Raw genomic sequence first — 23,861 nt, forward strand, 5'->3', positions numbered from 1 at the left:
CCTCTCTGATTGACATAAGATCAGAAAGGGCTGTATTACTGCCACGGACTAAACATCAATTTTGAATAGATTTTATCATGAATACAATCTATTAGACTTTCACTCTCCAGGAGCTGGTAAAGGGCCCACAGGGTTTCCCCAAGCTTTATTAATCTCCCAGCTCCCCTGCAGCAGCAGCAGCGCACACTCACAACTCACCTGTCCACTGTCCAGCCAGCGCACTCCATCATGTTTCCTTCTGTCTTCAACTCCGTGGTACTCATCATCCGTGACCTGGTGGCATGTGCGCAACACCACTGGGTCACAAAGTGTGGGCACCAGGGAGATGAAGAAGGTAGAGTACAGGAGGGAGTATGGCAGCCGGACAGGTTAGTAGTGACTGCATTGCGTGGCCGCCAATACTCTGCAGGGGCCCAGGGGAGCACTTTAAGCTAAGAGAAGACCTGGGGGCCTGTCACTGGCTCTAAGCCTCGGGCACATATACCACTGCACACATGCCCCCTTTCACCTCGTTGGATCTAGAATTTCAATTTAGACCCAAAATCGATTTTAAATTATGATCAGGCAGCCATAATGGGGCATGGATTTTTGGCGGATTCGATGATCACGGTGATCAAACCTGCCAGGGTAAATCGAATAGTGTATGGGCACCTTTAGTTGTGTTTAACAGATTACACATTTAATAAAATCTACGTATAAAAAGATTGTCCTTATTAGTCGTCTTTATGCTCTAGACCAGTGCTGTCCAACTGGTGGCCTGCCACACACGTTTGCCCGGACTATTTTTTAATCTCAGTCCCCCTCCTCTGGCAAGCCCACCTTTTGTTTAAGCTTGGCTCCACCCCCAAAACTGGGACATTAATGCTCTGCCATCCTCCAGCAGAAAAATCTGGTGCTAGCCACGCCCACTGCCAATAAAGTTGGACAGCACTGCTCTAGACACCGCATGAACAGCGATTGCCAACAGATTCTTCCCCGTACCTCTATAGAATATGTTAAAGATAAAACCCTGACAACCTACCTTCCCTGTGCCCCGGGCTGCCCGCTTCTGGCGATGTATGGGGTACGTCAACGGGAGCACAGTGCTGGCCTGAGAGTCACAATTGTGCCACAAATTACAATAGTTGTGTTCCCTCTAAATCAGGCTGCTACTTATTCTCAATCACTTTACAGAGATTATAATTTTGGTTATACAAATTAACTTGTTTGCTAGTTAAAAAATAAATAAATACGTGGATTACTTCCTGTTTGCTTAACCAGGAAGGGAAGGATCAATCATTACTATTAGTAGAGGAAGGAGAGAGGAGATGGAGAAGGGACTGGGGGGAAGAAAAATCTGCAAAGAAGAATCGAGAGAAGAGGAGAGGGAAGGAGAAGAGGGTTAAAGACAGGGAAGAGCAGGGAGAAGAAAAAGGACAGAAAGATAGAGGAAGAGAAAGAAGGTGAGAGGAAACAAAATACAAGAGGGAAGGACAAGAGAGGGAGAGATGGAGAGATGGAAAAGAAGGGGGGGGGGGGGGGAAGGAAAATAGGTAGGAGGGAAAATAAGAGAAGGAAGAAGTGGAAGGGGAGTGAAGGAAGAAAGAGTCATAAAAGATGGAGGAGTGGAGGAACGGAGATGTAGGAGGTGAGAGGTAAGAAGCTGGAGAAGGAAAAGGGGGAAATAAGGAAGGAATGGAGGAAGAGGTTTATAATGATAAAAAGAAAGAGGAGACAAATTAAAAGTTAAAGTGGGGAAAACAACAACATAGAGAAAGGCAAGCAGGATAAAAAAAAAAGATGAGGAGGAAGAGAAAAAAGCAGCAAAAGATGAAAAGGGGGCAGAAAAAGGCAAAAAAGGTAGGGGGAAAAGAAGGAGAGCATAGAGGACAAAGGAAGACAAAGAACAAGATTAGGTGGTGGAAAAATAGGATAATGAAGTAGGATCAGAGAAGGAGGAAGAAGAAGAGAGCGAGAAGAAAAAAACAAAACTCACCATGCTGGAAGGAGACAAGAGGTTATAGAGCACCAATGAGCCAGAGACACTGGATAAGATCAATACTATTTCCTGCCGAAAGAGAAAGCAAAAGAAAATTTTAGAAAACAACAATAACAATTATTTTTCTATTGATTTGCAAAAATGCACCTGCTCATTTGTTGAACCATTAAAAGTCTAAAACGGTGTCTTGTTGTAGAAAAAGTGATGTACTAAAAAAAAAAAAACGAAATTAATGATAACATATTAGTTGGCGAGAGATTTCAAAATTAGGCCATGAGCTGCTGAGGTTGCGAGGCGTGACCTTCAGCTGCTGAGGTTGCGAGGCGTGGCCTTCAGCTGCTGAGGTTGCGAGGCGTGGCCTTCAGCTGCTGAGGTTGCGAGGCGTGGCCTTCAGCTGCTGAGGTTGCGAGGCGTGGCCTTCAGCTGCTGAGGTTGCGAGGCGTGGCCTTCAGCTGCTGAGGTTGCGAGGCGTGGCCTTCAGCTGCTGAGGTTGCGAGGCGTGGCCTTCAGCTGCTGAGGTTGCGAGGCGTGGCCTTCAGCTGCTGAGGTTGCGAGGCGTGGCCTTCAGCTGCTGAGGTTGCGAGGCGTGGCCTTCAGCTGCTGAGGTTGCGAGGCGTGGCCTCCAGTTGCTGAGGTTGCGAGGCGTGGCCTTCAGCTGCTGAGGTTGCGAGGCGTGGCCTCCAGCTGCTGAGGTTGCGAGGCGTGGCCTTCAGCTGCTGAGGTTGAGACATGCGGCCTTCAGCTACTATGAGCTACTATGGTATATATGCATCAAATGAAAATACAAGGCTGGATTTAGACTTTTTGTGCCCCTATGCTAAGTATGTTGTGGCTCACCTTTCTTGCTCAGCAGCACTCCTCCCATTCCATGTGCAACCTCCTCTTTTATGTTTATCAACCATATACAGCAGCCACTTTGTTTTCTGAGGCTCCCTTGAGCATCAGTTTCCCTATTTTATGGGTGCTCTCCATTTTCAAATTGAATCATGAAGGTTTGCACACCTAATTCATTCATAGAACATAGTACACAAAAATAGGTGCTGAGTCTGTAAAACGGACTGTAAAGACAGCCCTACATAAACATGTAAAAAGTAATGACTCGCACACCAGCCACAATAAGTTGCATAAAGATATGTATTAAAGTGGATACACAAAGCCCCAGAGGGCAGATAAGCTCATATACATCAGATAAACATCAAAAACAGCAGTATACAAAATGACATACAGTGGGGTGGAACAACAAAATTCCCCTGGGAACAAACAGCCTCCTTAGGCAGCGTAATGCTCAAGATTGCTGGCAGTGAACAAAATAGCTTAGTATCGATCTGAACAGGGGCGTCTCTAGCCATTTTGTCACTCCAGACGAGAAATCCTGTGGCGCCCCCCTCCCCATGATTGCTCCCAGCCCCATACCCCCCACCCCTCGCGGTGAACACCACTCCTGGGGTGAACCCCACCCCCAAGACCCCTGAAAATCATAATGCATCAGCGTTTAACCAGAAAATACACTTATTGCGGCATGGGTTAACCAGAAAATAGTTGTAATGCAGCAGAGCGTTTCACCATAAAATATACTTATTGCTGCATGCACTCACACACACACCTCACACAGTACACACACACCACACACACTATACACACACGCGCACACACACACACACACACACACACACACACACACACACACACACACTATACACACGCACACACTATACACACGCACACACTATACACACACACACACTATACACACACACACTGCACACAAACACTGCACACAACATACACACTATACACATTACACACACACACACTATAGACACGCACAGTAGACACACACATACACACACACACTATAAACACACACACTATACAGACGCACACACAGAGCACACTATACACAGCACACAGTAGACATACACCATACACACATACACACTATGCTGCTACCAGGGGAGGACTGGGACCTTTTGGCCTGGGGGAAACACAGACTAGAGGCCCGTTATCATGGCAGCCTCAGCCCAAATTATGTCACACACTCACCCCATGTCGTATATGCCAGTAATCACGTGGAGCGCCAATGCGGAAATACAGCAAGGACACTCTGTGAACAGTGCGACAGGTAAAGTACAGGCATCAGGGGGCACAATACATTTTGAGGGACAACGGCCGGGGTTTCCGTCTTGTCCATGTCCATAATTCGTGGTTATCGCACGCCATGATTATCGCACCTGACAACCACATTGGCCCAAGATTTCCCAACATCTCAGATTGATACATTCAACCAATTTCCACCCAAAATTTTTTATCCGATTTGCTAATATCAAAACGGTTAGTCGATCGGCTGTTGAGTCAACAGAAGTATGGCCACTGTAATTCCCTCAAGGCCAATCCCCCCACGTCTCCCCCCGCCCACCTACACCTACCTATGTCCTCCCCTTAACCACCATCTCTACTAATCCCGGTTTTCACTACCTTATAGTTTGTCTGATCCCTTATGCAGAGAAATAATGAGGAGAGAAAAGCTGAAAGAGAGGGAAGAAGATATTTGCCTCACCAGGATTGCACTTTTATTTAGCTTTCCTGTATGACAAGAAGACACAGCCAGCACTAGGGAAAGAGGGAAACAAAGGTGAATGAAGGAGGCTGGTGCACACCAAGAGAGCTTCAGAGCGCTTTTCAAATTTACAGCGATTTGAAAAGCGCTGGGCTAATGTTACCCTATGAGGGTGTTCCCACAGCAGTGTTGTGATTTTTTAAAATCGCAAACATGCTGCAGGTAGCATTTATTGGAGCGATTCTTTCAAAAATCGCTTCACAAAGTCGCATTCGTGAATAGCTAGCGATTGCTATTGTAATTTTGTCGTGCACTAGCCCAGAGATTGGAGAGGAGTGAGATTGAGAATAGCCTGAGATGGAGCAGAGAGCTAATCTGTATTGCAGTCCCACATTACACAGAGGCTAGTTGCCGGTAATAGGAATGCTGTCCCTGCCAGTCTCTCACACAAGTCAGAAATCAGCCCTCCTGGAGTCTAGGGACTGTCAAAACTTTTCAACCTGTTTAACACCTTATCTGCACATGCAGTCATTTTAACAATGGGGAGAGACCAGACAGATTTTTTCCCAGGGACCCTCCTCTGCATCATGCTGTGTATATTTACCAGCTTGCCTGCCCTCTAATTGCACTTTTATCAGCTAGCCTAGTGTTTCACATTGCCTTACATCAACAAACCTGAATACACCAGACACAGGACCAACCCTAAATCACTGAATGAAAGGGGGCCTGGGGGGCAGTCCATGCCTGGCTGCTACACAGTCTCTACATCAACGCAGTTACCAGTAGCAGAGAGAGAGGGACAGAATGAATCTCAGGACTCAGGAGCTGATGCTGTACTCGGATCCCTGACTAGGATGAGTGCCTTCTCTCACTGACTAATTCATTACTGTGGTTCTTTGCATAATTGAGCTGAAGGAAATGAATGAATCAGTCAGTGAATCAGTTATGAGTCGAGTCAGGCGCTGCTGTTAGCTGCTGCTGTGTAAACTGATACCTGAGTGAGCTGAGAGGCATTTCTTCTCTCACTACTCAGTGCAGCAGCGCCCTTCCCTCCTCCTGTCGCTCTAGGCAAGAATTTATACCTGCCTGATGGCTCAGACGCCTCTGGATCTGAACAGCAGCCTAAGGAGCCTCTGACTGATACCCTCTGACGAAGGGACATCCCAAAACGGCGCTGTCAGGGTATTACTAATCCCCATGGGACATTACTTTGCTGTGTTTATGTTCAGATCGATACTAAGCTATTTTGTTCACTGCCAGCAATCTTGAGCATTACGCTGCCTAAGGAGGCTGTTTGTTCCCAGGGGAATTTTGTTGTTCCACCCCACTGTATGTCATTTTGTATACTGCTGTTTTTGATGTTTATCTGATGTATATGAGCTTATCTGCCCTCTGGGGCTTTGTGTATCCACTTTAATACATATCTTTATGCAACTTATTGTGGCTGGTGTGTGAGTCATTACTTTTTACATGCTCTCCATTTTCAGGCCACTCTTTCATATGTAGCAACCACTAAATGTTCAGGTGCCCCTCTATGATGCAGCCACCCAAGGCCTTTCCAGAACTCCAGCCCTGAATACAAGACATGGCCATTAGCTGCTGAGAGTGTGACGTGTGGCCATCAGCTGCTATGAGCATGGGGTTTATGCATCAGATCAGAATACATGGCCATTAGCTGCTGAGAGTTTTATGTGTAGCAATCAGCATGTGACTATCCACTGCAAATGCAAAACATGCAGATGAATGTGGGCCAGTGAAAAATGGCGCCCAGCGCCGATAGATAAAAATGGCGCACCATTCACTTACATTATAAAACGATATTTATCGTTTTAAATGTTAAAAAATGGCACCAACCTTTTGAACATAATTTATCGTTTTAAAACTTTTTTTTTTGTCCTGCTGAACTTTAATGTTTTAAGCCCTGCTTTGCTGCCGTTTGGAAAATGTCTGCCCGCCGACTTTAACGTTTAATAGCAATGCCCCCTTAAAAGCTAGAAACACCAAGTTTGCAGGTTAAGAAGAACAGTGGGAACAAGAGGAAAACATTTTTTTTTTCAAAAAGATCTTATATACTTAGAAGAAGAACTTTAAAATCGATTTTCTCAGACCATGGGAAAATTAAACGCCCCCGACGAATTTTTCGGTTAACCTCTTGAGGACTGCAGGGCTAAACCCCCCTAGTGACCAGGCCATTTTTAGTAAAAAAAAAAAAAAAAAAGAAGGCCACTGCAGCTTTAAGGCATAGCTGCAGGGCCGCACATCATAGCACACAAGTGATACCCCCCCCCCCTTTTCTCCCCACCAACAGAGCTCTCTGTTGGTGGGGTCTGATCACTTCCCCCATGTTTATTTTTTTTTAAATAAATATTTTTGTTTGTGTTTAAAAAAAAAAACAAAAAAACTGTTCCTTTAAACCCATTCCCTCTCTCCCTCCCCCCAGCCAGCCAATCACGGCGATCAGCTCTCATAGGTGTCACACGGCTGTCCCCAGTGCAGCGCTGCTGCTGATCGCAGTGCTGCACCATATAAATAGACGGCGTGATCGCCGTCTAACAGTCTCCCGAGCTGCAATAGCCGCTCGGAGACTGAAGGCGGGACAGAGCTCCGCCCCCCCCCAAGCAGGAGATGCGCGCGCAGCCTGCGCGTGATCTCCTGCAAATGTAAGCCCCAGGACTTTACGCCAATCGGAGTTAGGCGGTCCTGGGGCTGCCGCCGCGGCCACGCCCATCGGCGTGACGCGGGCGGCAACAGGTTAATAGCAAAGCCCCCTTAAATGCCAGAAACACCAAATTTGCAGGGAATGTTAAAGCGGACCCAAACCAAACATTTTTAAATTCAAAATATTTAGTTGCCCCACTCTGACACATACAAAGATATATAAACACTCCTTCAAGCCTATGAACATTTCAGTGCCTGCTTTTCACCCTTCTCTTTTCATAACTAGGGTTATACAGGTGGCAGCCAGCCATTAGCAATTCCTCCTTTACCAAGCACCTCCTACTCAACCAGTTTGCCGGATTCTGTCCTGGCAATATAAAAGGAAGGGAGGGATCCCTCCAATAAATGTAAAAAAAATTATATTTGTCATCATGCAGCTGAAAAAAGGCTGCTATTTATTATTATAAGTTAGAAAATAGATTTTATTTCTGAAATCTTGTATTTTTAATTTGTGTCCACTTTAAGAACAGTGGGAACAAGAGGGACATTTTTTTTTTCAAAAAGACCTTATACTTTTTGAGAAAATCAATTTTAAAAGTTCAAAAAAAAAACAAAAAAAAACGGATACATTTAAATCCCGTAATGACAGTTCTTAGGGAAACAATTCCCGCCGAATTTAGCAGTTACCGTATATACTCGTCTACAAGTCGAGAAATTTAGGTCTGATCTACTTTAGTAAAGTAGGGGGGTCGACTTATACTTGCATCAGACCTAAATTTCTGACTTGTAGCAGAGTATAAAGCATTCCCTCTGCTCTACATTTGCTGCATTCTTTTCCCCTTGTGCTGCTAGCCAGCCAGATTGTGTCCCCCTGCTTTCCTTAAAATGCCTGGTCACCATAATCCACCTCCCCCTGCAAGCTGCATAATAGACTAACCTCCGCTCTGATAACACGTGACTCTCGTACAGCCAGTGGGGCAGGAGCCGCTTAATTCCTCCATTGAAGCTGGAGCTCTGTTGAATCTTCAATCACTGAAGTGTCAGCACTGCTGATAACAGTGACACCTTCAGGGCCGGTTCACACGGGCGGCAGGCAGCGTTGGGGCGGCCAGGAAGTTGCGTTGTCCTGTGACGTCTCGTTCGGTGGCGGCAGTACGGAGATCGTCGCGATCGGCGTTTCTCGTCCCCGCAGGGGGACATGAAGCCGCGCCGGCTAGCCGTCCCTGGACGTTGCATGCGGCTTCTAGGGACCGCCTAAACGATGCGTTAAATCGGGATCAGAACGCCGCGTTTATGCAATCGACGGCAATCGACGCTAACCGTGCAATGCTAAACGCTCCCATTCACTTGAATGGGAGAGTTTAGCCGATGGGTCCCGAACACTTGACGGTAGACACCGCCAAGCGTCCGTGTGAACCGGCCCTTATTGTGCAGGGCTGGGGAGAGCAGCGTTATCTATCAGCATTGATGCAATTAGCATTAGGTATCCCCGTCCTGCTTCCTAGTGACATGAGGAAGTGGGGGAGGGGATCAGAGTAGCGAGACATGTTGGATGGGAGCTGAAGCCAGCATTTCAGTGATCTGTGGAGGATATTGTGGAGGCATTGAGAGGAAGTTTAGATGCATCCAGAGTCTGGGTAATTCTCTAACATGTTTCTTTGAATCCCAGGATTGGGCTCATCTTCCCTGTCAGCACTCAGCTCCTGTGTGCATTGTTGCTTATCGTTGCTTTTCTAACTGAGGCAAGATACTTGAAGTGATTAACCCCTTGTGATCTGCAAGCATGTTTCCAACACTGTGCTGCTTTTAATGTTCTGTATTAACATATCAGCAGCACAGTGTGAGGAAGATGCATGGAGATCATGCAGGGTTGCTCCTGGTATCAGTATCATACATGCCCACTGTTATTATTATTTAGTATTTATATAGCAGTGACATCTTCTGCAGTGCTGTACAGAGTATACTGTCTTGTCACTAACTGTCCCTCAGAGGGGCTCACAATCTAATCCCTACCTTAGCCATATGTCTATGTATCATGTAGTGTATGTATTATAGTCTTGGGCCAAGTTAGGGGGAAGCCAGTTAACTTATCTGTATGTTGTGGGATGTGAGAGGAAACCATAGTGCCTGGAGGAAGCCCACACAGACACAGGCAGAGTATACATTGTTACATTGCATACAGATGTTGACCTGTCTGGGATTTTAACCCGGGAACCCAGCACTGCAAGGCGAGAGTGAGAACTACCTTGCCATCATGCTGCCCTTAACCTTATTTATGATTTCTTCCAAAGACAGAAGGTTTGGACTTAACTACAACTTTGCTGGATAGACTTATATTCGAGACATTAAAAAATGCCAGCTTAAGAGGGTCAAATATTGGGGTCGACTTATACACAAGGTCGACTTGTATTCGAGTATATACGGTAATAGCAAAGGCACCTTAAATCCTAGCAACACCTAATTTGCAGGATATGTTAAAAAGATACTGGGAAAGAATATTTAAAAAAAAAATACAATTTTTTAATGTTCTGAGTGTGGGAAATTTTTTGAAAAAAAAATGACGTGGGGTCCCCCCTCCCGAGCCTCTTTAACCCCTTGTCTCCCATGCAGGCCGGCCGACTTCCTTAAGCCTTTCCCTCTCCCCCCGAGCCCTTGTCCAATCCATGGACAAGGGGCTCTTTCCCACCTCCGGTGCCCCAGGAGGAGGTGGGGGCGACGACTCCCTGGGGGGGGGGGTTTATGGTGGCATCTGGGAGTCCCCTTTAAGAAGGGGGACCCAGATGCCTGCCCACCTCCCAGGAGAAATGATTATAGGGGTGCAAAGTACCCCTTACCCATTTCCATAAAGGGTTAAATGAAATAAAAACGCAACAACGAGAAAAGTATTTTATTAATCTAAATTAACCATAAATACTTACCTGTACCTTTAAGAAAAAATCCCATGCCAATTAGGTCCCACGACAGTATTCTTTATCTTGCAATCTTCTGTTAAAGTTGATTGAAGATTTCCGCCGCCCCGACGCCACACACGCCGCCCCCACCGTACTGCTCTCAGCTATGCAGTATAGCTGAGAGCGCGTCTATACAGACGCATTAGCGCTAGCTCCCGCTGCCCTACCTGCCTCCCCCCACCTGTCACTCTCACCCATGCTGGCACCCAATGCACCCATGGGTGCCAGCATGGGTGAGGGTGACAGGTGTGAGAGAGGCAGGGAGGGCAGCGGGAGCTAGCGATAATGCGTCTGTATCGATTTTCTCAAAAACTATAAGGTCTTTTTGAAAAAAATGTTTTCCTCTTGTTCCCACTGTTCTTCTTAACATTCCCTGCAAACTTGGTGCTTCTATCTTTTAAGGGGCTTTGCTATTAAACGTTAAAGTCGACGGGCAGACATTTTCCAAATGGCAGCAAAGCAGGGCTTAAAACGATAATTATCGTTCAGGCAGGACAAAAAAAGCAGGTTTTAAAATGATAAATTACGTTCACAAGGTTGGCGCCGTTAAAACGATAAATATCATTTTAAACAAATATCGGGCAGAAGGGGGCGCCATTATTTAACCGGCACCATTTTTCACTGGACGCGATGAATGTTAGACTGGTGGGCGGTGCAGATGAATGTTAGACTGGTGGGTGGTGCAGATGAATGTTAGACTGGTGGGTGGTGCAGATGAATGTTAGTCTGGTGGGTGGTGCAGATGAATGTTAGTCTGGTGGGCGGTGCAGATGAATGTTAGTCTGGTGGGTGGTGCAGATGAATGTTAGTCTGGTGGGCGGTGCAGATGAATGTTAGTCTGGTGGACGGTGCAGATAAATATTAGACTGGTGGGTGGTGCAGATGAATATTAGACTGGTGGGCGGTGCAGATGAATGTTAGACTGGTGGGTGGTGCAGATAAATATTAGACTGGTGGGTGGTGCAGATGAATATTAGACTGGTGGGTGGTGCAGATGAATGTTAGACTGGTGGGTGGTGCAGATGAATGTTAGACTGGTGGGTGGTGCAGATGGACATTAGACTTGGGCATGTTGCTGACCTTTACCAGAGTGGGGATGGCACAGATATTTGCCAGACTGCAGGAAGATATAATCAGGTGACTACTGGCTGTTTGACAGTCATTATGTGGCTAGTGTTTGTAAAAGTCATACTGAGCACAGAAAAAAAAAAAAAAAAAAAAGATAATTACTCACATCATAAGAGTAAACGAAAAAATGAATCCAGGGAACAGATACGATAAGAACAGCGGCCTATAAGAGAAGGACAGTGACATTAATTATTCACATGGAGGAGAGGATGGAGGCACTGCTCTTCAATAAGCCCATTCTCTTCCTCTTATTGCTTGACTGTAGACTAAGGGCTTATTCACAGTGGGACGTTGCGTTACAATGTAAAAAAAGGTGGTAATGAGCATTAATGCTGCGTTACCGTCGCATACAGTAGGTACAGTAAAACATATAGGCAATGAAAAGAATGCTTTCCTCTACATGGTAACGTGTGTGTTTAGAGGTAATGCACTGCAGCAGTGTGTTACCATAACGCTACACGTTACAATTCCACCCTAATGTTGCACTGTGAACGTCCCATAGGATTATCAGTGCAGTGCGGTAAGCTGCATTACAAGTCTTTATTATGCAGCTCCGCAACATCCCACTGTGAATGTAGCCTAAAGGTGGCCACTAATGGTCCAATTTCTAGTGAAAAATAGTTCGAGCAATCAGGAATTCTGAAAGAAAAATCGTTCACTACACCATCAACCAACCAATCTTTGCTTCCTATCTATCACAACCAACAAGAAAATCCAAATTTTGGTTTGACGAAAATCCAATCAGACGACTATTTTTATAATCGTTTGTAATCGATTGTGCCCATCAACTGAGATTATTTACAACCAATCCGATCAGAATTTATGATCGCTTAAACAATTTTTTGCTAGAAATTGGACCGTTAATGGCCACCTTAAGCCACATCTACACAACACAGTTGTCAAGTGTATGGAAATGTATGGAGGGTTTGTAAAAGTGTGAATTATCCAGGTGATTTGTAAAGCCCATATTTAAGCACTCAATCAAGCTGCATTTGTATTTAAGGCCTTTTTGTATTGACCTAAAGAAGATTGAAATACCCATTGAAATACAGTGGCTTGCAAAAGTATTCAGCCCCCTTGAAGTTTTCCACATTTTGTCACATTACTGCCACAAACATGAATCAATTTTATTGGAATTACACGTGACAGACCAATACAAAGTAGTGTACATGTGAGAAGTGGAACGAAAATCATACATGATTCCAAACATTTTTTACAAATCAATAACTGCAAAGTGGGGTGTGCATAATTATTCAGCCCCCTTTGGTCTGAGTGCAGTCAGTTGCCCATAGACATTGCCTGATGAGTGCTAATGACTAAATAGAGTGCACCTGTGTGTAATCTAATGTCACTACAAATACAGCTGCTCTGTGACGGCCTCAGAGGTTGTCTAAGAGAATATTGGGAGCAACAACACCATGAAGTCCAAAGAACACACCAGACAGGTCAGGGATAAGTTATTGAGACATTTAAAGCAGGCTTAGGCTACAAAAAGATTTCCAAAGCCTTGAACATCCCACAGAGCACTGTTCAAGCGATCATTCAGAAATGGAAGGAGTATGGCACAACTGTAAACCTACCAAGACAAGGCCATCCACCTAAACTCACAGGCCGGACAAGGAGAGCGCTGATCAGAAATGCAGTCAAGAGGCCCATGGAGACTCTGGACGAGCTGCAGAGATCTACGGCTCAGGTGGGGGAATCTGTCCATAGGACAACTATTAGTGGTGCACTGCACAAAGTTGGCCTTTATGGAAGAGTGGCAAGAAGAAAGCCATTGTTAACAGAAAAGCATAAGAAGTCCTGTTTGCAGTTTGCCACAAGCCATTTGGGGGACACAGCAAACATGTGGAAGAAGGTGCTCTGGTCAGATGAGACCAAAATGGAACTTTTTGGCCAAAATGCAAAACGCTATGTGTGGCGGAAAACTAACACTGCACATCACTCAGAACACACGATCCCCACTGTCAAATATGGTGGTGGTAGCATCATGCTCTGGGGGTGCTTCTCTTCAGCAGGGACAGGGAAGCTGGTCAGAGTTGATGGGAATATGGATGGAGCCAAATACAGGGCAATCTTGGAAGAAAACCTCTTGGAGTCTGCAAAAGACTTGAGACTGGGGTGGAGGTTCACCTTCCAGCAGAACAATGACCCTAAACATAAAGCCAGGGCAACAATGGAATGGCTTAAAACAAAACATATCCATGTGTTAGAATGGCCCAGTCAAAGTCCAGATCTAAATCCAATCGAGAATCTGTGGCAAGATCTGAAAACTGCTGTTCACAAACTCTGCCCATCTAATCTAACTGAGCTGGAGCTGTTTTGCAAAGAAGAATGGGCAAGGATTTCAGTCTGTAGATGTGAAAAGCTGGTAGAGACATACCCTAAAAGACTGGCTGCTGTAATTGCAGCAAAAGGTGGTTCAACAAAGTATTGACTCAGGGGGCTGAATAATTACGCACACCCCACTTTGCAGTTATTTATTTGTAAAAAATGTTTGGAATCACGTATGATTTTCGTTCCACTGCTCATGTGTACACCACTTTGTATTGGTCTTTCACGTGGCATTCCAATAAAATTGATTCATGTTTGTGGCAGTAATGTGACAAAATGTGGAAAACATCAAGGGGGTTGAATACTTTTGCAAGCCACTGTAGCTATTGAAATGCATTGTTTGATTTTAGAGTCCAATACATTCATTAACAAAGTTACATTTGGATTGATTATTGAGGTAAGGACAATTAGAGATGTTCAAATCCGGACTCAGATGAAATCCGGATAGTTGTTATCCGGATTTCATCCAGTTAAATGAAATCACCTGTGGCGGGGTGAAGGTTAATCTTACCTATCGCCTTCAAACCGGAAGGAGAAAGCGTTTGTAATCACGTGACCGCCGCTTGGACTGCATCATGGGAGGCGCCGAGGGACGGACCTAAGAAGACGTAATGATGGTAAGATTAAACCATCCCCCAAACCCCCCCCCCTTCACACAGGTGATTTCATTTAACTGGATGAAAGCTGGATAACAACCATCCGGATTTCATCTGAATCCGGATTTGAGCATCTCTGAGGACAATATCTTACTTCCTTTTAAATTGTTTTTATTTATTCAAAGCAGACTTGAAGTGATTTTGAAAAAAACAAGAAACAAAAACAAATAAATAAACATACATAAGGAGCGAGAAGGCTCTGGGTCCTATAGGGCCTTTGTTCCTCTCACTTTCCCCTGCTTCTGTAAGTATCGTTTTTTGTTTTTAATTTCAAAATGGCTTCAGGCTCACTACAAAACAAATCTGTAACTTTGCACAAGGTAAAAGTCAGATACTCACCTCAATAGAGGGGGGGCCTCTGGATCTTCCAGGGCTTCCCATGTGCTCCTCGAGACCACCACTGGATGCCAGAATGCTCTGGAAGTACGTAAAAGAGCATGAAAATGTCATGCCCGACCATCTCTGTGTTAATGCGCAGGCAAAAGCTGCCTTGCGGTCATCCACAATCAAGAGCGTGCAAACCTCTTCTACAAGACCTTGTCAGAATGGTTTGGGGCGTCCCAGTAGAGGCTTTCCTCTACTGAGGCAACCAGGGTATGTAAATTGGGCAATTGTGTTCCCTACAGGTACACTTGAATTCTTGTTTCGGCATCTCCTAGTACATTTATCTAGTCCACTCTGGTAGAAGAAGGTTGGGTGTAGTTTTCTACAGAGTGTAACAATACTGAAGCAACTCGCAGACCAGAGAGGAGAGTCTTGTTGTCTTTACCTGCCTTGTGGATGGTTGCCTCTCTGGTGGCCACTCTTTGTGAGTACCCAACCTATAATTACTCTTCACTTTTCTATATTTACTATAGTAGTTTGTCTCTATGGCCTCGATGCATGAAGTAGCGTTAAATCTACTGTGCACACACAGCGCGGGTTACTATTAGCGCACGGACACAACGCGCAGTCCTGCAGCGTCATGCTCTCGTAGTGTGACTGTGTAACTCCTCTAGTGTGGCCGCTACTATGGTAATTACAGTAGAAACGAAAGCACTAGTGCAGTATCATGGTTACGCTATGAGTGCATGGCGCAGCAGTTAGGAGAACATGCTATGCTGACAGGACCGTGCGCACTTATAGTAACCTGCGCTGTGCATGTGTATGGTAGATTTAACACTACTTCATGCATTAAGCTCTATGTGTCTTTTGGAACAGATATGTCTTGCTTGATGCACCCCAGCACAAAGCACCTGTTAGTTAAATTAGAACTAAAATGCATGAAAGTGGCGAAGCAATCTAGGTGCACGCACGAAGGTGTGAAGCGTCAGATGAGGTTGTGGCTATAGCTGCAGTGCTATACTCCCCGCCCCACATAAAGGTAATTCAGGGTGCCAGCGATTGCCGGACCCCAAATGATTTCTTCCTCCGAGTTGCTATGACTCAGAGGGCGATTAGGATTCAATGCCGCCTTGTGATTCAGCAGTAGCAGGGTGAGCTGTCATTTGGCTCGCCCTGCAACCAACTGACCGGGCGGCGTACTAATACATACACTGAGAGTGGGATGAAACTTCCACTAGAAAAGGTTTGATTGATTAGGTACAAAAAAAATGAGTTTAAGCTTCCCCCCTTCTACCCTCTAAGAATGCCCAGCAACCTTCTCTTTGCCAGGAGTAGGAGTAAGATCTGGATCAACCAGGTAAGGTTCCCCAATTCAACCGCACTGCCTACTTAGGCAGCTCAGCTAAGCTACTCTCATTTTCACCACAAGCCTCTGGCCACCCATTACATCCCTATGATCCTTCTACCTTATGCCTAGTACACACCATACAATTTTCTGTTAGATTTTACTGTAATTAGATCATTTTCTGTAAAGTTCTGGTAGAGACTGGTCATCTCTGGTGCACTGTCTTCTGGTTATCTCCTGCTGAGCAGAACAATGCTTAATTGCTAGGCAGATAGATGGTTAGATAGATAATTTCCAACATGTTGGAAATTATCTATCTGGCAGGTAAATCTAACAGAAAATCTTACTGAAAATTGTATGGTGTGTACTAGGCATTATACCCTATATCTATTATTGGTTTTTGCATTGGGCGTCTCCTACCCTTGTTCCAAAACATCCTTGCAACTTTCCCCTTACCCCCCCCCCCCCCCCCAAACATAGGTACAGGCTAGGGATGCTCGCCGCTTTCCGCGGAATTCTTAATTCCGTAATTGTGGCTGGAATTAGCTCAATTCCGATTTCGCCGGTCGGAACGGAATTGCTATACCTCTCAAACGGAATTCTGCAGAAAAATTTTAATTTCCGCGGAATCTGGAATTGAAACACAAAATCAATCAATCTCTCTCTCTCGTTTTGCAGTGATTTTTCTTGCAGACATTGTATTATGTCAAAAGCAAGCTCACATGCCTTGGCTGGGAATTGAACCCAGGTCCACTGCATGGAGGGCAGCTATGCTCACCACTATACCAACAACCACACACAGCAAAGGACAGCACTTTGAAGTCTAGAAGATTCCAGGGCAAGGGTGGGAAGGATGAAAAGCTAGGTGGCCATGCAACCATTCCTGCTAACCTAAAGCGTACTTATAGACAGTCATACGAGACACATGCTGGGTGCAGGGCTGTGTGGTGAGTCAACACATTGGCTTAAGACTTTACCAAATCAAATGCTCCAATATGGGGAAGCTTCACGGTTTGCTGTTTTTTTTTTTTTTTTTTTAAGTGTGGTGTCACAGTTCACTCATCTCTTCAACCACAAGAAAAGCCCAGGAGTAGTCTTAGCTACCATAATATCTATGTTATGGCAAGGCCCTTACAACACCCAGGTCTCAGTGTGTAGTAGGTATCTGACTTACCCTCTATACCACCAACCACACTGCATGCTAAAGCCAGCCTAGCATGTACCATGTAGTGTGGTTGGTGGTATAGGGAGTAAGTCAGATACCTACTACACACTGAGACCTGGGTTCAATTCCCAGCCATAGTATGTAAGCTGTCTTTTGAAAAAGTACAAATCCTTAAGCATGCTACTTTTTCTCTCGGGTTGATCATAATGGTACATGCTAGGTTGGCTTTAACTGTGACACCACACTTAAAGATTGTTTGGTAGGTATAATAAACTGTATAATAAACTGTGTAAAGAAGGTATAAAAATTTGTGCTGTATCCAGGGGGGAAGCAGATAACTTTATCTCCTTTATTTTCTCACCAGTTACTTAGGAGTCAGTCAGATCATTTGTCCTGCAGCCGCAATGATATCAGCGAGGTGTAATTATGCATTTAAATGGCATCAGAACAGTCTTGTTTTCCTATTAATTTTTTTACTGTGTTGAATGCAAAAATGTAATTTAAAATGTAATGCCACTTCGAAGGCGAATTATTTGACATTATTTCACAAAGGAGCTTCCACACAGATAAAATGCAAGCAATGCCGATAAGTAATGTTTTGGATAAAAATTTGTGTATAGAGGGGCAGCCCACACCCGACACACATATACTCTACAGAATGCCCACTACATGAGATTATTACCCCACCACAGACAGTGTTCTCTACCTACTCACCAGATCTGCTGGCCGAGGAACCATGGACCCTGGAGAAGAGAGATAAAGTTTACGTTTTCATATTAATGTTCCTAATGCTGTGAAATATGTTGAACAGGCTCTTATTGTATAATTACTCCAATTTTAAAACTATCCTGTCCAAAACTTTAAAATAAACTATTAGAGCCCTAAAGAGGAACTCCAGTGAAAATTATGTAGTAAAAATAAAAAGTGCTTCATTTTTACAATAATTATGTATAAATGATTTAGTCAGTGTTTGCCCATTGTAAAAGCTTTCCTCTCCTTGATTTACATTCTCACACTTATCACATGGTAACATTTTTTCTGCTGGCAGGTGATGCTGCATGCTTTTTTGGCAGTTGGAAACAGCTGTAAACAGCTATTTCCCACAATGCAACAAGGATCACAGACAGGAAGCTGCCAGGAAAATGGTCCTCACAGTCTCCTGTTGGAGGGGCTTCACCACGAGATCAGCCATATAGAGCTCCTTGATGATCCGTTTGTGAAAAGGAATAGATTTCTCATGTCTGCTTGTTAGCATCAATCTAGTCAGGGGTATATTAGTAGATCATATAGTCAGCATGACCTTGGTCAGCAGGGTATAAATTTAAAGGGTATTAATTTTAAGGGTACTTTAGACAAACCGAATTATACCAGAATTGAGCCAGAAGGGAACAGAAGTGAACTAGCACAGAACTCTGGGCCTGTTGTTCATCTACTGATTTTCTACACCCTGCATAGAAGTACCTTCAATACCATATTGAACATACACCAGCTAAACATACAGCCAGCTAAATTTAAGCACTGCACACCCACTTACCAAACTACTGATGGTTTCACCGTGCCTCACCAACCACACCTCTGCTGATCTTCGCTAACTGCTCCACTGCTGAACTCCCTATCAGCTGATCCATCGCCGACCTCCAGACAAGCTACGTCATTACCAACCAGACACCCCATCTACCAATCACACACAGCTGGATTTTTTTTTTAATTTTTTTTTTGGGCCATCCTTGATGTTCTGCCAACTTCACTGATGATCTCCTGTGGACTGCTTCTTACCAGATTGATTACTGATGCAACTTTGCTGAACCCCTTCAGCCACATCATTGGTGACATTTATCTCATCTTGGTCTAACTGCTGTCCCCCTGTCTATGCTTCCACTCTCCACACCCCATTCTACCTTATCCCATCAGTACAAAATGTTCCCTCCTATTCACTCCCTTACCCCTCCACCATTTCCAAGCTATCTCCCTCCCCATCTCGCTCTCCCCCATCACCACATGCTCTACCTCCACCTCCTTCTACACCTTGTCCCCCTTCTGTTTCCCCGCACCCTCTCCCCTTTTGTCCTTAGACTCCCTTTTGGCCCTCAACCCCCAAGCACCTCCCTTCCCTCCCCCCCAAACTCTACCCACACACCCCCTCGGCATAACCTTATTCCTATCAATCCTACCCCTAGGCATTCACTCCGTGTTTCCTGTGGCCTCTGGAATGCCAGGTCCACCCGCAATAAGCTGCTCTCTGGAACTCGCTCCCTCCAGCCACCAGACTCACCCCCACCTTTAATACCTTCACACAAGCTCTCAAGACTCACCCTTTCATGCTCGTATACCCCCCTACACCAGCACCATAATATGTTCTGTTAGACACCCTCTCAACAGATACACCTATTGTCTCCACCCCCACCCTTTAGATTGTAAGCCTCTGGCAGGGCCATCTCCCTTAGTGTTTCCAGCTTGATTATGCAATCTTACTGACAATCACCCCTCTTGTGGACTAGAACAGTCTCTATTTTGACCTATGACACTGTATTATCAAATCATTTGCATGATCTTGTTTTGTTGTGAGTTTCCTGTATGTCCTACCTTGTATGTTAACCCTTTTATCTATTGTGCAGCGCTGCGTAATATGTTGGCGCTATATAAATACAATAAATAATAATAATAATAATAATAATAATAATAATAATAATGTAAAAGGGGGGTATCAGCACTGATTGGAATGAAGTTCAATTCTTGGCCACAATTTCGCTTTAAAGCAGTAGGATCAGCCATACTATGCCAGGGAAAAAAAAAACACATACATAAGTAGATAAATACTTGATCTACTTACATAACACATGTATTATACTGTCCACATTTTTATTTCAGTGAATGTTATATAGTAAATTACGAGAATTCTGTTCCTAGTGGGGGCCATGTCTTTTGCCCACAGTTAAGGCTAACTCGTGATGTCATTTCTGCCCTTTATTTTTTTTCTTGTCTCCTCCAATCGCTGAGTCACCTCAGCCTTGCTTGTAAACACAAGTGAGTAGTGCATTAGGTTTCAGATAAGGAACTGTCAGGGAAATAAAGGGAAGAGGAGGAATAGATTATAGATAAAAAGAGCCCCCAGCATGCAATTCTTTGGCACGACTACTAAAGGGCCAGTGTTTCCTTAAGTATGTGATAACTCCAAATCATAACAGCAGAAAAAGTTTTGAATGTAGGCTTAGCATCTTTATCACTTACTAGCTGATTGCCCGGCGTTGCCCGGGTATGTATTTGGCTGGTGTTGGCTCCGCCTACTTTTTCTAACCCTAACACACAATTACTCACTGACCAAGTTTGTGAGCTTTGCGGTCTTGGTATCAATAATCTGCATTGAAATGAAACAAATCTGTTGAGTTTGTGTGGCTCCACCCCCTTTTAAGAATTTGAACCCCAGTCACCCAATAACCAACTGTACCAGGTTTGAGGCCTGTGCCATTAACAGTTTAAGAATGGTAGCAATTAAATATTCCCCTTGAAAAGCAACAGGTTGTCGAGATTTCCATATGGCGGAATATCGTTTTCCCGATAAACTGAATTGTACATGATCAAATACAAATAAAACCTAATTAATTTCCTTCCCCTAAGGTACAGGAGACAAAGACTTTCTGATGATCAGGGTTATTATAGATTAATATAGGTGCATTGATTATTTAGAAATGTATAGATTATTTTAATATGGCGATGTAATATTGCCCTACAAAGCTGACTTGTATGTGTCTCTAAAGGAAGGTCAGATGTTGAACAACAGGCAGTCAGCTGAGGTGCTATTTGCAATAGGTAATCTCATTCACCTTACTTGAACAATGGAAGCAGACAAGTACCTTGTTTGACCAAACAATTGCCCAACAAGAAGAGTCTTAGGACAATGAAAGAGACAGACCAGACCTTAACTAGCTTTTGTCGGTAAATGAACCAGTTTTTGTAAACAATGGCTCAGACCTGGCTGTATTTAATGCATAGAAGCCTTGGATGGGGGTTGTTTTCCTTGCACAATGTATGTGTTTCCAAGGTTCAGACACAAAAACAGAGCTTGGGAAATATATTGACTGTGCTGTCAGCAATAGTTCATATTAAAAAGCATAAAGTTATATTACAATTCCCCATCTAGGTTAAGAAAACAGACAGCACATGTATGCATCATTGCATAACAATTAAGAATGAATATAAAAAAGGTTATGGCATTGTATATGTATTAATATAAAGATTATTTGAATGAATATATCCAGAATGATATAGAAATGCTATATGTTTACCAGTGTTGTATGTTAAACAATAATGTTAGAGATATAAAACCCTGCTAACAAGCACAATGTGTTATAATGAGAGATCCATGGTGGTTTTAAGCATGCCAATGATTTTTGGATCAAATCCAATCTATCTTAAATATGGTAGAAAAGGTCACTGTATAATAAATAATAACCAGTGATCCCATCCAGATCAGCTATCCATAGAGGAATTATAACATTGATTTATTCACTGTTGGGCTATAATAAAACACAATCAAAATGTCTTTAATTTTGCCACATATCCCATTAATAAGGTGATTAGTTAGCCAACAGCACCTCCAGAGGGTGAAATCCAACATTACACTTGAGTTAAAGATTAGTGACTGATCACTCCCACTGATCACTCCTACTGCCTTGTGATAGGTTGGAAGATTTAATCTCCTGGGCAGGATCATAGGTAGTGAGGGGAATAAGAAGAGAGGGGTCATTCAATGAGAAAAGGAATCAGACCATCAAGAGATCTGAGCAGACCAGGACATAGAGGATTCATGCCATCTGAACACAGCCACGCCTAAGAGGAACACGCCCAGAGGCCATCTTGGTGACTATACTTGAACCCAGTTCTGATTTTCTTGTTAGTTAGACGGCTTATTACAGCGCAGAATATCTGAACATATGATGTATTGATTGAATTTCATTGGTTGATATTTTAAAAAGGGGTGAGCTTTTCCAAAGTTGCAAGTTGGAAACAACTCACCTAAGTTCTACCATATGTTCATTGATAACTGGCTGTTTAACTCAGTCTTGGATAAAAAAACTAGACCTTTCAAGCTACCTCCTCTAGATATTTTGATACTTTGCCGCAGCATGTGCAAGCCACACCTAACCAAGTTTAGGACGACTCAATAGATATTTTATTCCAAAATTATATGTATTTTACCCGCCTGCTCTGTGTAGTAACACAGGCCAGCGGAGGTTAAAGTGTAGACAGAGGGAAAATTCCTGTCATTTATAGTTGATTGCATAGCGATTGTGGGGCAACGCCCAGTCGTCAGATCCACTGAGTCATCCTAAATCTGTTATATTGAATGGTATAGCTGACATCAGCCAGTTTATTTTGGATAGCGCATTTTTGATTTTGGACTGCGCAATTTTGATTTTTGATAGCCACCATTTTGTTTTTGATAGCCACCATTTTGTTTTTGATAGCCACCATTTTGTTTTTGATAGCAGCCATTTTGATTTTGATAACAGCCATTTTGTTGTCGTTCAATTCATCCATTTTGTCTCCAGAGACCCTGTGGTAAATTGAGTAACAGGGCCGACGGCCATATTTGATGAGTCCTATCTCTGCACTGTATTTGAGTTGACTGCTAATTGGTTTAAGCCTTTTGTATTGGTGAATAAGTATAATAACATTTTTATGTTTTACTGAAATTATTATCCAGCTCATTGCTTATTATAAGAATGACCTTATGAGTTTTGTTTTATATCAAAAGTGCAATATTATATTGTTTTGATATTGTAATATTTATTCGATATTAAATTGATATTTTTATAAATTGGTCCACATTTATTTGCATGTTTAAACCAGTACTGTAAAACCTCGGAAAACAAGCTCACACAGTTAGGCGTATGTTTGTATTTTAGCTCCTCCTATTTTCCCAGGAGCGTTACATTTACATTTTTGATTTTATATTTATTTTTAAACAAGTTATACAAACATTGACAAAACGCCCGACATAGAATTGGAGGCCCCAGCGAGATCCGTTTACTTTCCATTACTGGTTTAAACAGTGTAAAAACGTTTTATTGAGCTGGTTTTATTGCATTGGCTATTGAATCATGAGTGCTACAGGTAGTGATTCAGAACTGCATTTGGAACAGACGTTCCGAAAAATTGTGGAATTTATATTTATACAACTAAAATATAATGAGGAAGTAGATGAATGGATAGGCAGAATGAGGAAAAGTGTAAAACAGGAAGCTGATTGTATATTTCAATCTAAAGGTATGGTGGATCACTATCTTTCATGTATGATCACAATAACCTCGGATTCCGAACTGAAGAAGAGGTTGTTAGGCGCCCTACCCTCTGTGTTATATGGGTTATTAGAGGTAGATATTCTTGCACAATCTAGGAAAAAAGAGATTGTACAGTTGAGATCCCAATTGCAAGGAACAGAGGGAAACGTCCAATCATTGAACTCCCAGTTACGGGATGTGGAATCAGATCTTCAAATTATAAGGGCTGATAGAGACCAATTAATGATTGATATTTCAGACAGGGAGGTAGCGATCAAAAGTCTGGAAAGAGACGCCGAACGGAATCGTGAAGCGCATCGCAGACTTAAACAGGATTTTGAAGAACTACAACAGCAGTACTTCAAAATCCAACAGGCAGGTAGACTCGATAGATCATCCAGCCCTTGCCCGCCAATACTCACTCCATATGACCTAAAATGGCAAGGCATGTTGGATCGTATGGAGACGGTATGTAAGACTATGA

General features: G+C 43.5%; 1 protein-coding gene across 8 annotated transcripts in view; it reads right to left on the minus strand.

Moving 5' to 3' along the window:
- LOC137524320 (uncharacterized) overlaps positions 1-23,861 on the minus strand; it is a 123,940-nt gene that overhangs the window by 46,262 nt on the left and 53,817 nt on the right. For 7 of the 8 annotated variants that reach the window (XM_068244045.1, XM_068244044.1, XM_068244051.1 and 4 more), the window contains 4 exons: positions 17,811-17,839; positions 11,379-11,435; positions 1,976-2,047; positions 1,022-1,090 (listed from right to left, as the gene is read on the minus strand). In XM_068244045.1, coding sequence (XP_068100146.1) covers positions 1,022-1,090; positions 1,976-2,047; positions 11,379-11,435; positions 17,811-17,839 — 227 coding nt within the window. The remainder of the gene's footprint in view (positions 1-1,021; positions 1,091-1,975; positions 2,048-11,378; positions 11,436-17,810; positions 17,840-23,861) is intronic. The other variant, XM_068244049.1, reaches the window with a different exon arrangement.

Source organism: Hyperolius riggenbachi, chromosome 7 (assembly GCF_040937935.1).
Source record: "Hyperolius riggenbachi isolate aHypRig1 chromosome 7, aHypRig1.pri, whole genome shotgun sequence".
In the NCBI taxonomy this organism is placed as follows: Eukaryota; Metazoa; Chordata; class Amphibia; order Anura; family Hyperoliidae; genus Hyperolius; species Hyperolius riggenbachi.